Source organism: Psittacula echo (assembly GCF_963264785.1).
Source record: "Psittacula echo genome assembly, chromosome: 7".
In the NCBI taxonomy this organism is placed as follows: domain Eukaryota; kingdom Metazoa; phylum Chordata; class Aves; order Psittaciformes; family Psittacidae; genus Psittacula; species Psittacula echo.
In genome coordinates, this window is record NC_137740.1 from 65,837,387 (window position 1) to 65,853,434 (window position 16,048).

General features: G+C 37.6%; 1 protein-coding gene across 3 annotated transcripts in view; it reads right to left on the bottom strand.

The window, feature by feature from the left end:
• Positions 1-16,048, bottom strand: part of COL11A1 (collagen type XI alpha 1 chain) — a gene marked incomplete at both ends in the record, with an annotated part of 166,972 nt that overhangs the window by 84,541 nt on the left and 66,383 nt on the right. For all 3 annotated transcript variants that reach the window (XM_080623762.1, XM_080623763.1, XM_080623764.1), the window contains 12 exons: positions 712-756; positions 3,439-3,492; positions 4,842-4,886; positions 5,357-5,410; positions 5,868-5,912; positions 6,001-6,054; positions 7,588-7,632; positions 7,735-7,788; positions 10,973-11,026; positions 11,618-11,671; positions 11,786-11,839; positions 13,241-13,294. In XM_080623762.1, the coding sequence (XP_080479888.1) occupies positions 712-756; positions 3,439-3,492; positions 4,842-4,886; positions 5,357-5,410; positions 5,868-5,912; positions 6,001-6,054; positions 7,588-7,632; positions 7,735-7,788; positions 10,973-11,026; positions 11,618-11,671; positions 11,786-11,839; positions 13,241-13,294 (612 nt within the window). The remainder of the gene's footprint in view (positions 1-711; positions 757-3,438; positions 3,493-4,841; positions 4,887-5,356; positions 5,411-5,867; positions 5,913-6,000; positions 6,055-7,587; positions 7,633-7,734; positions 7,789-10,972; positions 11,027-11,617; positions 11,672-11,785; positions 11,840-13,240; positions 13,295-16,048) is intronic.

Sequence of the window (16,048 nt, forward strand, 5' to 3'; positions counted from 1 at the left end):
CATAAATGCTCTGTGTAAGCTTTATTTTCTCAAGGAATCAGGATAAAATCTACAAGCCTTTAACAGAGAACATTTTGGACACAAATACTAATATGCTGGTTTCAGTGGAATTGTACTTTCTCAGCTGTTCATTCATTCATGCTATTTATTCAGACTGTATTTCAGTATTGCCACTGAAATCAGTACTGCAACTGAAACTGATTTCAGCTGCTATAAAGGGTGCTATTGTGGATAAACGAAGGTAAATACTGAGCGAGCAGAAAGATTTAAAGATGTTCAGTGCTTCATAAAGAAATAACTTTTCATTGGAACTGACTTGAAGGTGACCTCAAAAACACAATGAACACGCATGCGTTTGTACAAGGTTCTGAAGAGCCCTTGTCGGTACTCTATACAATGAAATTGTAAACTGAAACTATTTGCAAGTTATTTATATGAAATGCATGCAATTTTCATTGATTGTCATTCTGTCAACTCCGCAATCAGTTTTACTTTCAAAGTTTAATCTCTATAATATTTAGAATTTCTATAATATTTAGAATATAATAAATATTTTTGTCTGTACACAGATGCTTTGAATGTGCCATGAGTTTTCTATAACTTCCTAAACAATTCTTGGAGCAACAATGTGTCATAAAGCTGAAAAACTGCCAAAGGTTTTTGAAAGCTATGGAAATAAATGGAAATAAATGGAAAAGTTTTAAAACTCACCAATGCACCTTTATCTCCAGACTGACCCTCTTTGCCAGGATGACCCTGATTTAAAAGAAACGTATCTGATTTGGGAAATACTCTTTTTTTGGTAGTGACATTTTATTATAAAACCACAATTCTTTAAACACTTGAGTTTCAGGTCACTCATCACCCTTTTTCTGTATTAGAACACACACAAGCACAAAATGCTGAGGAAAGATGTTCTTAAAAGAACTTAAATTTAATTTAATTTTTTTTAATTTTAATTTTAATTTCAATTTTAATTTAAGAATTTTTAATTTAAAAATTAAATTTAATTTAAAATAATTAAATTTAATTTAAAAAATAAATTAAAATTAAACCAAATTTAATTTTAAAATACTGATTTAATTTACATAATAAAGAAGAAACTGAACAATAGTTATGTTAATGTTTTGAGGACTATCCTGATCACCCCTTTCGTTTAGTTAATGTTTCAGCAGTAAGAGTTTATAATGCAAGACACTGTCAGATTTGATTCTGAAACAAGCAGGGTGATTAATGTTACACATTCCTAAATTATTTAAAAGATTATGGAATTTGATGCAGAAGCCAACAGAAGGCTGATCTAGCCCTAACGTTCTATGACATTGTTTTAAAGTGTGACTTACTTTTCAAACAAAATATGTTTCTGTGTTAACCTATGTTTTGCATCACTGACATACTGCAGTACTCAAAATATTAACTGATCCACTGTTTTCCTTTCTTGAAAAAATTATACCAAAATGCTGCAAAATTTAAATGTAATTTAATGCAACTAAAGGTTAATAGAAGTTTATGAGAATCAGTCAGGAATTTATGTTCATCAGTCTTACTAGAGAAGCATAGTAAATCTTCACTTTTGCCAAGCAAGTGTTCCCACGTAATATGTAGCCAGTTACTAAAACTGTTCATGTTTTGGTGTCACTGATATTGCAAAATGTTTTCAGTGTGTCAAATATGATATGATTTTGACATGGCTGTTAATCTTATATGACAAACCCCTGGTGCTTACATTCAATTTTCTGGCCTTGGAAAACAGGTTTTTAAACTATGTTCTTTATTAAAAGAATGATTAAAATAAAAAGCATTTGATAGTTGCTTACCAGTGATGGCTAGTTCTCCTTTAAACAGTTTGTCTTACTAATATTAAAGATTTGTTATTTGCTGGTTTAAATCCACATATGTCAGTTTTTTAATCCTAACATCCCAGAATATGCATTCTTGAGCATAAAATTAAAATCTCAATCCAGTTAGAGGTCTCTATAACATGAAATGACTTTAAAAATGCTGCTAATGAAGACTGTATTCTATCCTTTTAGATTTCTATTAATTCCAGTATAATATACCACTTTAAATAATGTCTCATTCAAAATAGAAGGACATTTCCTCATACAGAAGTGAAATGAAATTTCCTCATCTCCTGAAAAAAATGCTCTGGAGCTTCCATCAGATCTTAACACAGATACCATGGAAGCAGCTACAAAGCTCACTGCAGTCAGGAAGGTACTGTTTATTGCCTTCAATCACTAGTGTAGTTCTGTTTGCAAATAGGTCATATCAATCAAACTGGACTGAAGTTTAACCTGCCTCTACAGCCCTTCCTCTGAGCAAACCTGACTGTGCATGAGGGAGATAATTTTGGGTGGGTGTACTCGCGGAGTTAGTTTTAGCCCATCTAATGCTGTTTTTTGGATTTCTGACTCAAACTGTCTAGATAACACAACAGTGTTTTGGCTATTGCTCAAGCGCTTATACAGTGTGGTTTTCTTGTCCCATTCTAACCCCTCAGACAGCAAGCTGAGGGTGAGCAAGAGGCTGAGAGGGGACACAGCTGGGAGAACTGACCTCAACTGACCGAAGGGATATATCACACCATACGATGTCATACTCAGCAGTAAAAGCTCAGGGAAAGGAGAAGGAAGGAGGGGACATTCACAGTTATGGTGTTTGTATTCCCAAGTAGTCCTTATGCATGCAATCAGTTCTGGTTTTCTTATCCTGCTGAAATTCCCATTTAAGAAACGCAGATTTAACTTAAAAAGAAATATTGTGAGGGAAAATGGCAAGGGGAAGAGAGACATGATCTGACTGCCTAATGTCTCTTGGTGGTACAAAAAGATGATGCTTTTGATAAAACTAGTGTATATCCATGTCATTATGAACAATGATTCCATTTAAGTTTAGGGGCTGAACTGTAAGCGATACTGCTTCAGGTTGTTATACTCTGTTCATGTGAGTGAATGCATCCTCTGAGCTAAGCTGAATTCCTTAATGATCACAAGATTCTAAATACTGTCTGTCCTGGTGCAGACAATGAAAGAAGCAGCCCAAACATGTAATATGCACCTTAGGTCAGGAAGCAGAGAAAGATCTAGTCTATTCTGTGTTTCCTCAGAGAACAAATGCTTAGTATTTTTATAGATGATTTGCTTTGCCATACTGACATAGTATGACTATAGTGAAGCAACGTCTAGCCCTTTATCAGTTAGAGTATTTACATATTCCTGCAGATGTTTCAGATGCATTTCATCATCTGGAAGCACATCTTAAAAGCCCACAGCCATTTTTAGCAGCTGCTTTAAAGATGTCATTCTTTGATTTTTAACCACTTCAACAAGTTTTAGGAGAGTTTTAGATGGATTTTATAATGCGGTTGCCAACTAGAACTACCAGTGCTCCAATTTCTTTTTGCAACATGGGTATCCAGAAATACTGGTTACTTACAGGAGGCCCATCAGAACCAGGAAGGCCAGGCAGGCCAGGCTTGCCTTGAGGTCCCTAAATGCAATAAGAGACACATCTTAAGAACAACAGTGAACATTCTATTATTTACAAGGATAATGGAGTGTCATCCCTCATGAGAACTGGCATGTCCTAAGCCAGCAAACTACCATAAATGTTTTTAGCATTTTAAAACAACTGGCAAACCCACTACAGCTGCAGAGAACAATAATAATATGGTTTTTTTTAAGTAACATATTAGGGAGGAAAAAAAACCCCACCTCAGATCCAATACATTTAACTCTAAGAGCCAAGAATATAAAATACATTTATACTTAAATATCTTGATATAGATATCAGGGATAAAACAAAACTATGACAAAACTAAATCCAGAAAGATACTATCATAGAATATATAAGCACAAGGCCAATTCTTACACTCTTTAGCCAATACAAATCACCCATATTCCTGAAAACAGGCTTCAGGAATTACCTATGAACATGGAAACACACAACACAAGGTGGGGAAGAATTCTCCAGTGTACAAAGTTAATTATTATTTAGAATTTCAGGAATGAAAAGATTCACCATATGAAAGATACCAACAAGATCAAGAAGTAAAGAGTGCAGGTTACAGAACTCCAGCACTCATAGTTGAAAGGCATGGTATATTTGTGAAAGCCTCTTGAATGCATATATTGTGGACTTAGCCCATTTTGTTAGAATAATACTTCTGTGGCACACGGGCAGGTAAAATGCATGTATATCGATTCCTAAAATCTCCTTCAATTTCCTCTAAACTATATATTAAACAGTGAAGAGAAGCAAAATCAAAGAATAATCAATAGAGCAAGAATTCAGCAAAAGGGGGAGAAAGGTAAAATTAGTGTAAATTCAAAACTTACATTTCTGAAATTAATAGAAGACATGTTTCAAACCACAAAAACACGTACAAACAGAGAGATTAGGAAAAAGAACACAAAGTGGCACACTACAGTATGTCAATTACACTGCAAAGTTATGTCAAAACGTAATCCTTGAGAACAGAGAACTTGGGTGGGTACAATTTTGTTATAAAAAGAGATTAATAAAAATCATTTTCACAGCTTGCTGTGAAACTAATCAACATACAAGTACACACTGTTCAATATTGTAGATGGGATTATGAAGCTAATAACAGAGAATTAACTGAAATTAAAGGGAGGAAATGATATTTGTGAAAGTGTTTATATGAGAGGACAGCCAGGCCTCCGCTGGCTATTCATTTACTTAATGATTTCAGGAATATCTGCTAATTTTTAGATCTCAGCTTACTATTCTGTGAAACATAGCAAAGCTCTTAAACACACAAGCAAGGCTGCTGCACAGAACTGACTGTGAAATACCAGAATAATGCTGTAACTTACTTTTTCACCAGGAGGTCCGATAGGACCTTGAGGACCAGGAAGCCCCTGTTAAAAAGAAACCAGTGTGAGAAACCAGGGAGAACAATATATATACATTCACCCTACTAAAGGTCCCTTATTATTCTGTTTAAACATACTGGCAAATACAAGCGGCTTTCCCCCCAGCCCCCCTTACAAGTTAGATCAGGAGTTTTGCGTGAGCCTTTTGCACAAGCCACTATTCTGGCAGTGGGTCTGTAACAAGATCCTATTCAGAGTCCTCCTCCAGGTGTGGCCACTGCTGCTGCATTCCAGGAACACTGAATGAGTCATTTTTCTCCTGAATGAAAAATCCCTCTGACAGCTTTACTTGAAAACTCTGCTCCCACTGCCCTGAGTACATTTGCAGTGTCATTTATAAAATCATTGAAGCTTTATCGGTTTTGCACATTAAATGCTAACCTTTTAGTAATTCACATTTATTAATCATTTGCTGCACGTTACATCATATGTCTTGAGAGTTATTTTACACTTACCTGTGGGCCTGGAATTCCTTGCTGACCAGGAGGTCCTGGTTCCCCTTGAGGACCCTACCATGCAAAAAACCACCCGGGCATTAGGTTTGCATTTCTGCACTACAGATCTTAATTGTCAGTGCTAAAAGAAACACAGACTCATCATTGTTCCTCCCTCTTTAAAGTCTACCACCAATTTTCTATCCAGACTGACTTTTTTTTTTTGTTTGTTTGTTAATGCTAATTAACATTATGTTTGGGTTTTTTTAACAGAGAATAACAGACCACATGTAGGACCCAAGCACTGGAGTCCATGGTGCTAAAGGAGCTTGACAGAAAGCATGGTTAGGCCTTTTGGCTGAAGACTGAGTAACAGATGGCTTCTCTTTTCTAAGTAAAATCATAATGAACCTGAATATTCTGACAAAAAAGCTTAATTAAGTGGAAGAAATGACTTAGTGGCAGGGGCAAGAGAATGCAGAAAGGATTCTTAGAACCCACACCCTTTTTAGTTCCCAGCTTACTTACTCACCATGTTTCCTTTTGGGCCAGAAGGTCCATCAATACCTGCAATGCCCTACAACATACAATATAAGCATGAGCGACTTTCGGTGGACTTCCATTTTTCTCCTGGAAATTGCAAATACAAAGCAGTTCATACGTACAGGTTGTCCAGGGGGACCAGGTGTACCTCTGGGGCCCAGCAATCCCCGTGGACCCTGTAAGAGATGAAACACTTATTAACACCCCCATGACTCTTTCTGAACAGAGATGCCCAGGAGCAGGACTGGGCAAGGAATGTCACAGGAATGTCATATTTGAGCTTGATGATCTTAAAGGTCTTTTCCAACCTAGTTAATTCTACAGAAAGGATGCAGGGAAGGCAGCATGAGTGTTGAGAGACAAAGAAAATAAGAAAGGAAGAAAGGAAAAAATCACCAGTAACAGATTCTCTTGAATCACAGAATCAATCAGGTTGTAAAAGCCCTTTCAGCTCATCCAGTCCAACCGTTCCCAGCACTGCCAAGGCCACCACTAACCCATGGCACTGAGGGCCTCGTCTCCAGAGTGTGCGAACCCTTGCAGGGACGGTGCCTGCAGCCCTGCCCTGGGCAGCCTGTTCCAATGCCTGAGCACCCTCTGGGGCAGGAATTGTTCCTCAGCTCCATCTAAACCTCTCCTGGTGCAGCTTGAGGCCGGTTCCTCTTGTCCTGTCACTCGCCCCTTGGGAGCAGAGACCGACCCCACCTCACCACCCCTCACCTTTCTAAAGCGGCTCTAACAGGCGGCCCGCACGCGGCGGAGACCCCGCCCCTGGAACTGGGACCGCAGCCCCGGCTCTGCTGACCGCCGGCGGCTCCCGCCCGTTGCCGAGGGTCGCCTGGGCGCCGTGTGCCGCTGCCTGCACGGGTAAGCTCCCGGCTGCGGCCAGTCCCTTCCCTCCTGGCCCGCAGGAGCGGGTGGCCCGGCCCAGCCGCCATCTGACCTGCACAGGATGGCAGTGTAAGGGCAAACGTTGATTTAGCTGCTGTATGGTCATTTCAGGCAGAGGTAGGAGATAACTATTTATACTTCCTGGTGTAGAACACTGGCACAGCATCTTCCACTAAAGTTTCAGCTGTGCCTTGGCCTGAAGGCCTGACCTGAATAGTAGCAAACGTGTTTGTATTCCTGTCTTAAAAATATGTTGGTCTTCGTACTCTATACTACTATTCTAAGAGTAAAACTGTAAAGTTCCAACAAATTTTATCTGTAGTAAAGATCCAACAAATAATTAGAAATTGCTGATAATTTTATTATACTAAATGAAGGCATTCTGTAAATCACATTTATTTCTCTTACCCCATGAAGCACAGTAGTGCGAAAAAAGAGGAGAAGCCAGGCCTTATTTTCTAACAAATAGATGTTTAGAAAACATTTTCAAAGCAACAGGGGCTTGTTATATTCTCATGCATCAAGGACTGCAGTGGCTGATTTTACACAGCAGGATAAGAAATAGCTTTTGTGATTCTGGAATTTAGGTATGCTTGGCTGGATATCTCTCTGTCCTAATTCTAATCTTGTACATAACGTTTCACCCCTAACAAAACTGTTCATTTGTTTGCTTTTCAGCCATTATCATTATCATTATATGCACACACAGGCAGTAATTTTTATATCTGGAATTCAGAACAGTTCAATGGAAAGGAAAAAAAATCTGATAGTGACTTTTGTTTGTAACAGAAACAGAAGAACAAGAAAGCATTGCTTACAGCTTCACCTGGGAGACCTCTTGGTCCTACTTCCCCATCTTCTCCCTGGTTTTGTACAAAAGGAATATAAGTTTTAGGAAAAAAAATAACCATATTCCCACCTCATGAGGATTCACTCTAGGTCTGACTGTGTAAATAGCAACTTACTCTCGATCCATCTTCACCAGGTAAGCCAGGAGGTCCCTGTGGGCCACGGTCTCCCTGTAGAATAATGAAAGTTATAAAAATAACACATCTGTTGCTGGAAACAATAGTGGATCGGGAGGGAAATGAAAATTAATGTGTTAGCTGAAGTCTGATGTGTCAAACACGTCGACACAATGATACAAACCTGTAACAGGTTACAGGATTCAGTCTTTCATTACTTCAGCATAAAAATAAACATTATTGATAGAATGAATTATTTGTGTTTGTAAAATTTCACTCTGTAACTATTCTTGGCCCCAAAACATAAACAAACCACTGCTACAAAAGGCAGTGTTACCCATATTTTCCTTTGTCTCATCGGCACCTTCCTCCTCCAGCTACACAATGTATTACTGCCAATAAAATAAGGTCTGTATGCATGGATCTGAAGTTAATAAACCAATTGCTGGGCCCTGGAATATACGCAGTGAAGTTTCAGAACCATGCACCCTTGTACCAGTCATTGAGAGCCTTGGGACTGATTTGTCTGAGGCTGTGGAAAGCAGCCAGACTTCCACACTTGCCCTCAGAGGCCGGGGCTTTTCAACTCTATATATGCAGAGCCTCAGTAGATTCTGGACCATACTTTTAGGATTTATTTTTCTTTCCCCATTTCTAAAGAGAACTAGTGTGCTACACAGCTCAAACACCACTGGCTGACCTCTTTCTGGGCAGCGGGTTTTTAGACTATGACTTCCTTCTGGCATTGAACAACAACCAAGTATTCATGCTGTTTTCCTTAATTTTATCAGTGTCTCCAAGAAGCCTGACCACTGCGTGGATCCTAGCAGAAATATATGAAGTTGCTCCATTCTTTACTCTTTTAGACTTTTCTGGGGATTTTAGGTAACTTGCTCTCTTACCCCAAATCTATCTAATATTAGGGATGACAGGACTTTATTCAACTGCCTTTCTGTCCTCTCTAAGTTGGAGTTGGCATCGGAGAGGAAATGAAATTCTGTGAACTGCACTTTGAGAGCCATAAGATGAATCAATACAGCAGTTCCTGTATTTTGCTAAGTTTTGGAACTACTCAATGTGATCTGCCAGTAGAGCATGTGGTTTTCTACATGCTAAATGACACTCCTGAAAGATGATAAGAGACACATGATCTGTGTTCTGCCTTTCAATTAATGTTCAGGTGAAGACTGACTTAAGCTTTCGAATATTGAAATAGTTTATCCCCCTCAAGGGCTATCTTTCTAGTCTTGCAATCACCTGGCAGTTAGATTAGGAGCTTGCGTTCGGTGTCCTGGTATTCTCATGCACTAAGAACCAAACTTCCTATCATTATCAGAATTCTCAGCCTTCAGTTCTCTAATACTTTCCTTCAAATATTCTATTAAAGCCAGAATTTTGTTTTCCTTAGACCTTTTCTTCTAATATACAGTGTCTTGCTTTTTTACTGGAGAAGGGTTATACATCTGGTATATCTAAATAATAGAATTCAATGACATAAATAATGAAGTTAGAAAGAATATTACACTATGTGGTCTGATCTTCCCTGCATTGGAATTTAATCCAGGATCTTCTGTCTGACAATTTGTGTTTGACAAAAGCTTAACTTCAGAGAGACATCCAGTTTGCAACTCACATTTCAAACACGAATAATTCTAAAAGTAGTCCTAAATCTTCCACAGAAGTTATGTGTTTTCAACATCAATTCTCTTACAGCTGAAACATAACTACAACAGAAAATTTGCTTCTCTTGTCTTCTGTGCTCTTTATGGCAAGCCAGAGAGAAATGAACACTTGCATTATATGCTGTCAGTATATATGAGTCCAAAGAGCTACAGTGACCTGATCTGGCTTTGAATTTAGCTGCTTTTAGAAAGATCATACTTTGTACTTTTACAGAAGATTTCCACAGGATCATGAGAATGCAGTGATTTTAAATAATTGGCTGAAAGAAATACTATTTTGCAAATTTCAACCCAAACTTATTCTCCTGCTTTAGTTTGTTTAGAAAATATGAAACAAATAGAGTATTTGCCAAAGAAAAAAAAAAACCAAACCAAAAACCAATAAAACAACACAGTTATTTCTTTATGACTGGTCCCACAGAGAGACAATTCTAGTAGGTCAGGTTGGAAAGCTCCACACATTCCCTGATTGAACCAATTTTTGCTCAGCCTTCAAAGGAGTGAAGTAATGGCAACAGCTTAATGTCTATCCCCCTCTGCTGGTCACCTGCTGATTAAGCTGGATTTCCATTCTATGATGAGTTAGTTGCTTTACTCTTTAAGTGAAAGCGGATGATGAAAGAGGACTAAGACATTTCTGTATGACACTGGAAGTTCTTTTCACATTGCAAACAGAATTCAGAAAAGTATCTTTAGATGCTATTAGAAAGAACTACATTATGGGCGAGTAGACAACACAAAGATTTTCTGGGAAGTGCGGCAACTGTGCTAACTCACTGAAGGGTGAGAACTGTAGTAATTCCTTAGTCATGAAGGTTTAGAATATATGGGTTCTGCTGACATTCCCACTCACTGCTTCTTTATGGTTCACTGCACTTACCAGGACAATAGTAAGGGATTTACATTCAGGAGAGCTTGTTGTTACTAGCATCTAACTTAGGGGTATAAGTTAAAGCAGAAATCCCCTGCTCTGATCATTTCTACACTTTGTAGGGAAAGATGCAGTCTCATCCTACAGACTGGTATGACATAAGGAGCAAGTACATTATTTAGGCATTACTTCCAATTTTTCTGTCTGACTTGACTCTGATCTTTCTTTAAGCTGCAGTTACTGGAAAAAGCCACACCGAACAATTCAGTTTGTAATTCAAATATACAAATGCATTTGTTGAGCAGTCTTCTCAGCAGGTTAAAATTTGTCATGCTCCTGATACAGAAACTTCATGCTCATTTTCTTTTCCTATTTCCCTTAACAATCACTATAAATCCAACAAGCAAATCCCTAAACTAAGAAAAATTAGAGCAAAACCTAGATGATGTGATCTGAATTCTGAAAATATATTTAAAGCATTAATATATATGAATTGCTGTCGATTGATATTACTAAAATGTTTCAGAAGGAATACATTATGTGACAATACAGATAGTATTCTGTAGTGTGAAAGATGACATTCTGTTTTCAGTTTCCCCATAGTCCTTAGTGTTATTTTTAATGAACAGTGCATTATTTCTGTGAAAGTACCAATTTGTTGTATAAATATACATGATTTTCTTACCCTGTTACCTTTGTCACCAGGGAGGCCAGGAAGACCATCAAATCCTCTGTCACCCTAGGAAAGAAGAAATCACAGCTTTAGTAAATGACTACTGCATTCTGTATTACTCTGAATAAATTGTGCCTTCTCTCTAAGAGTTAGTCTCTATTCTTGGTTATATTTAAATGTCTGATATTGAATGAAACATATGGAAAGAAGCACACAGATCAAACTCATGAAATTTGCTTTTATGCAATACATCAAGAGAAGATGCCACACCAATTTTTTCACTGTGCTCTAATTATGCTATTTATAAAAAAGAAGTCCACACTGAAATGAAAGCTTGGTTCTAGCTGTAATTTGCAGTTGAAAAACTGACTTTACTATTGCTGATACTCTGTAACTAGAAACTTACTCTGAGGGACATGAATCATGCCCCAGAACCAAATTACTTCAAGGTCAGACCACTTACCATTACCATTAATTACCATATTTTAAATGGATGATTGATTCTCAACTCACATCTAACCCAGCTATCTGAAACCTCAGTATTTTCACTTGAGAGAAGAATTTTGTGGTGGCCTGGAAGAAACTGTGGTACCTACATAAAATCTGTCTAGGCCATTTTGAGACTGAAATAAAGCCTCAGGTCTCACTATTAATTACCTTTGCACCAGGTTCTCCTGGCATTCCTCTGGCACCATCAGCTCCAGGACGTCCCTGCAAAAACCAAAAGGGATAAAAATTTGAAAATGGAGTGGAAACAGCTAATATTTAAATATATTTAAATAGAAACTATGTACCCAGTGTAGGATGGATCCATACACTACATACCCTTTTGCCAGCTTTTCCACTTGGACCAGGGGCACCTTGAACACCACGAGGGCCCTGAATGTAAAGAATATAATTCTTAGAATCACATTCATGTCAGCAAAAAGCTAGTTAAACAAGCTAGTTAAACATCTCTCGTCAAGAACAAGGTAAGATTTTTTTTATAAACAAACTGCATTTTTTCCCAGAAGATGCACTCTGGTTTCTAAATTACCATGAGTTTAAAAAGAACACAGGCATCCAAACTGTCCTTAGCACTACCAATTTTAACACCAACTTTCATGAGATGGCACTAAACACAGCGTAATTGGTCCTTTCAACATAAAAGCTTCTTAAGTTTTTTCCATGGCTTTGAAGATCTCAGTCCTGCAGTTTGATAACCTTTTTTCCTCTCATGCCAAAATTATTTTAGTCATATTATAATTATTTGATGAAAGCTGAAGAGTGCTTATTTCAGATCTATAACTCATACACAAACATAAGTTGTTCTGGTAAACAGCTCACATGCTGTCTTGGCTTCACACAGCACAGTCTTAACTAGAGGGAGATCATTATTACTCCAGACTGAAAACAACTCCACTTTTCAAACACATGTAACTTTCACCGATGACTGCGTAGGTGTATTTTTCCATGGAAGCTTTCTCATCCCCCATGTATATTTGTCTGTTTCAGGTGAAAATCACAATGGTAAGGCCTAGCCATCCAAAATTACCAAGTAGGAAGAAAAAACTACTAACAATGTAAGATAGCAAACTGGAAGACTAACCAGGTGTTCAGAGTACTTCTTTGTTTAATTGCTTTGGCTTTCTTCTGCAAATATTCATGTGGAGTTTTAAAAAGGGCACTTAATAATGTAGCAAAACCATGATACCAGTTATGATCTGTCAAAGTCATTGTTCCAGATACTCCTATCATGATTTCTGTAAGAACCCCCTATTACTTTTAGGTTTAATCTGAAAGATTTCAATGTGTTTCAGTGCTCCATAGCATTACTGTGCAGGAGCTGATATAGTACTAAACTAAGAAGAAAAGCATGCACTGATTCTTAAAGACTTATTCTAGCTATGTCATGTCTTTCTTGAAAATATCCTGTTTAATTCTCAACTAAGTTCAACCTCTCTCACCTTATGAGATCTGATAAGATCAGAGCCCAAGGTCATACAATTGCAGACTGACATGATTATTTAACAGAGAAAAGAGCCTGAAATGACAATATTAAAACATGTTTTCAAGTGATGACACTCTACATCTGATAATTGCTCTTTGTTATATAAAGATTGCTATTTTCATATTTCAAAATAAACAACCAAGCTATTACTTCTATTAGGATAGCACTATAAAAGCCATTTTTCTTCAATAGTATGTGGAAAGAAATCATTGACTGATTTCTTCCAAGTGATATGAATACATTTTCTTAAAAATATACATGCTCAAACTTAACAGCTAATATTATTGTACCTGGGGACCTGGTTCACCACTTTCACCCTTAGCACCTGCTGCTCCAGGTCCACCCTTGATGAAAAAAGCAAAACATATTGTTTAAATACACAAAAACCTCTTTAAATGAGTAAATTAATTTCTATAAATTAATTACAGGGAGAAAAAATCCCAAACAATCCCCTATTCATTAGAAGGTATGAATTCACCATTTGAATTTGCAGATACACCATGATGTATTACTGTCTAAACACTGGGCCTAACTGGGCCAAAAATCTATTACCAAAGAAAACTCCCATCCATTCAAATGGGATCAAATGTAGCAGTTTGTTCTGTATTAATATTTGAGAGCTAAATATGAGCACAGTAAGAACATATGAATTGCAGAAGTGCATCCACTGTAGAGTAGCCAACAGAAATGAAAGCCACCTCTTTTTACCTTTATCAGTTTCTGTGCTGTACAGGAAGTAACAGTCACAGAGTTCAATCCAAAGATCACCATAGTCAATGAAAAACACCCTGTCTAATCTTGTCATGAACTCCAGTGATGCTTAAACCAAGGTCTCTGTGCATCTGGCCCGGAAGAAGTGGAGAACCTATATAACTGCATCTCTTTTCTATCATTAAAAGACAATACAAATTTTCAGAGGAAGTTTTACTCATGAACAGATGTAAACCAGATCTTCATCCAGGGCAAGATACTGTACATGGAACCTGGGGCAGAACTACTCAAAGTTTGTGTTTTCTTCACGGTGGTTTTACAAAAATAGATAAAACAAAACAAAAAAATCTCAACGTGCTCACACAGAATACAGGCTCAGCGAAGGAACATACTGGAGTTTACTATTATGGGCAAAAGAATTTTTGCTTTTCTAACCTCTGAAGCAGGTCATGACCAAATGTGTGTATTTAATATGAAACAAATACTGCAGACCTTGAAAACTGATAATCCTCCTATATTCACCTTAGTGACCATTCAAAGAAAGAAATAGTCTCATGGCTTGACTTAATGCTGAGTCTAGTATCCTGGAGTGGAAAGCTTCCTACTGACCTTGCAGTGTCCTAAGCAAATTGAAAATCAGATCCTGAGCTGGTACTGGCAGTGGAGAGAACAGTGGCTTTGGTAGGTGGTGACAGTCTGTTTGGGTTTCCCTGATGTAAGCCCTGCTTTTAATTAACATAATTGATAACATTTAATATCTGTAGGCAGAAATGACATATTGCATGCTGTGTTCACTAAGAATGTGAACTCCAGACTCAGTCAAAGCTAGTCTGGGACTTTGATTGCTATGTTTGAGACCTATAATAACTGATATACTTTAAAATGGATCATATTGGCCACTAAATTACTTTTAAAAAATACACTTCCTATTAAAAGCAAGAGCTCCAACTATTTAATTCTTAAAGTAAGCCAGGCACACAAACACTTGACAGATAAAGAATCTGTAGATTCTTCTGGAACTGTAGTCCAAAAATGTTACCAGATCAAAGAGCTGGATTAATAGAGCCTCCTGGTGGCTTAGAAGCAAAACAACTACTAATATTGTTAATTTGTTGAACTTAGCCTACAGAAATTCATGAAGGCTTTTAAAACATGAAAACATGAATATGAGGCCAAGTTATGCCTCCACTAAAGGTATACAACCTACTGTCAATATTATTCCAGTCTTACAAATTAATTCCTTGCTTACAGCAGTTACATAGTTATTTTATCTGTACAGAATGAATGTTATCTTGCAGGTCTCTCGATTTAAATACACTTCTGGAAATACTGTATTAGTTTGTTAAATAGACGCAGCATGTTTGACTATTTGCAAGCGTCGCTATACCTAACCTCTATCAATCAGGAACCTGTGAGCCAAGTTCTCTGCTTGATAGCAGCTATTTACTTTGGAAGAATTACTCTAGAGAAGAATTGCTCTTACATAGGTTTGCTTAAAAATACAAATCCAGTGGTTTCAGTTATTTCAGTTTCTGGGGACCAAGCAAAAATTTACCCGAAAACAGTACATTTCACCTAGATAACAGCCTGGTTTCATGAGACTGGCCAATTTGGAGTGCAGCATAATCTGGAACAGGCTTTTTTGATACTATATGAAGATGGGGCAAAGCACTCTCAAGCCAACTGAGAATACAACTTATAACAGTTTTAGCATCATGTAGCTTTTAAGAGTCAATGAAGAGAATGTTAAGCTGCTAGGATCAGGGAAGAACACAATCCAAAATATTCCTTATACTTCCTCAAATATTCATTCAACAGTATGTAATTATTTTATGTCCCCCTGGGTTTCCTTTGTTAATAAAAGTGGTCACTGGAGGAAGTAGCACCAAGAGCCACTGAGGCAACCTTCCAGTTGCATTGTGCTGCTATAATTATACACAGGAGATGGACAGTAACCTGACCAGTACTTTCTGTTGGTAATAGTAGGATGTTATACTCATGTAAGTAATACAGCCTTCTGCTTTCAAACTAATGGACACTGTACATTCAGGAGAGTGAGGATGAGGGGGAAGAAGAGGAGCCTGGAAAGGAAGGACTCAATCATTACTGCTCAGCTATGGGCTGTTGCTGAAACATCACATTAAAGAACAAAAGCGCAAACAAAGGGAAAGAAACTGTATTTCTTACCCTACAGTATCACCACTAAGTCATGAGCAAATCTCCTCCACAACTGTGATGAGTGGCAGAAAACTACTTTAGCGAAAAATGCTACTGCATTCTGACACAAACAGAAAATGGGGTGGCCTCCAGCAGCTTCTGCTGCTGTTTTCTATATATGCTGCTATGGTTGTGACTGGCATATCTCTTTTTCTTCACACAATAAACCA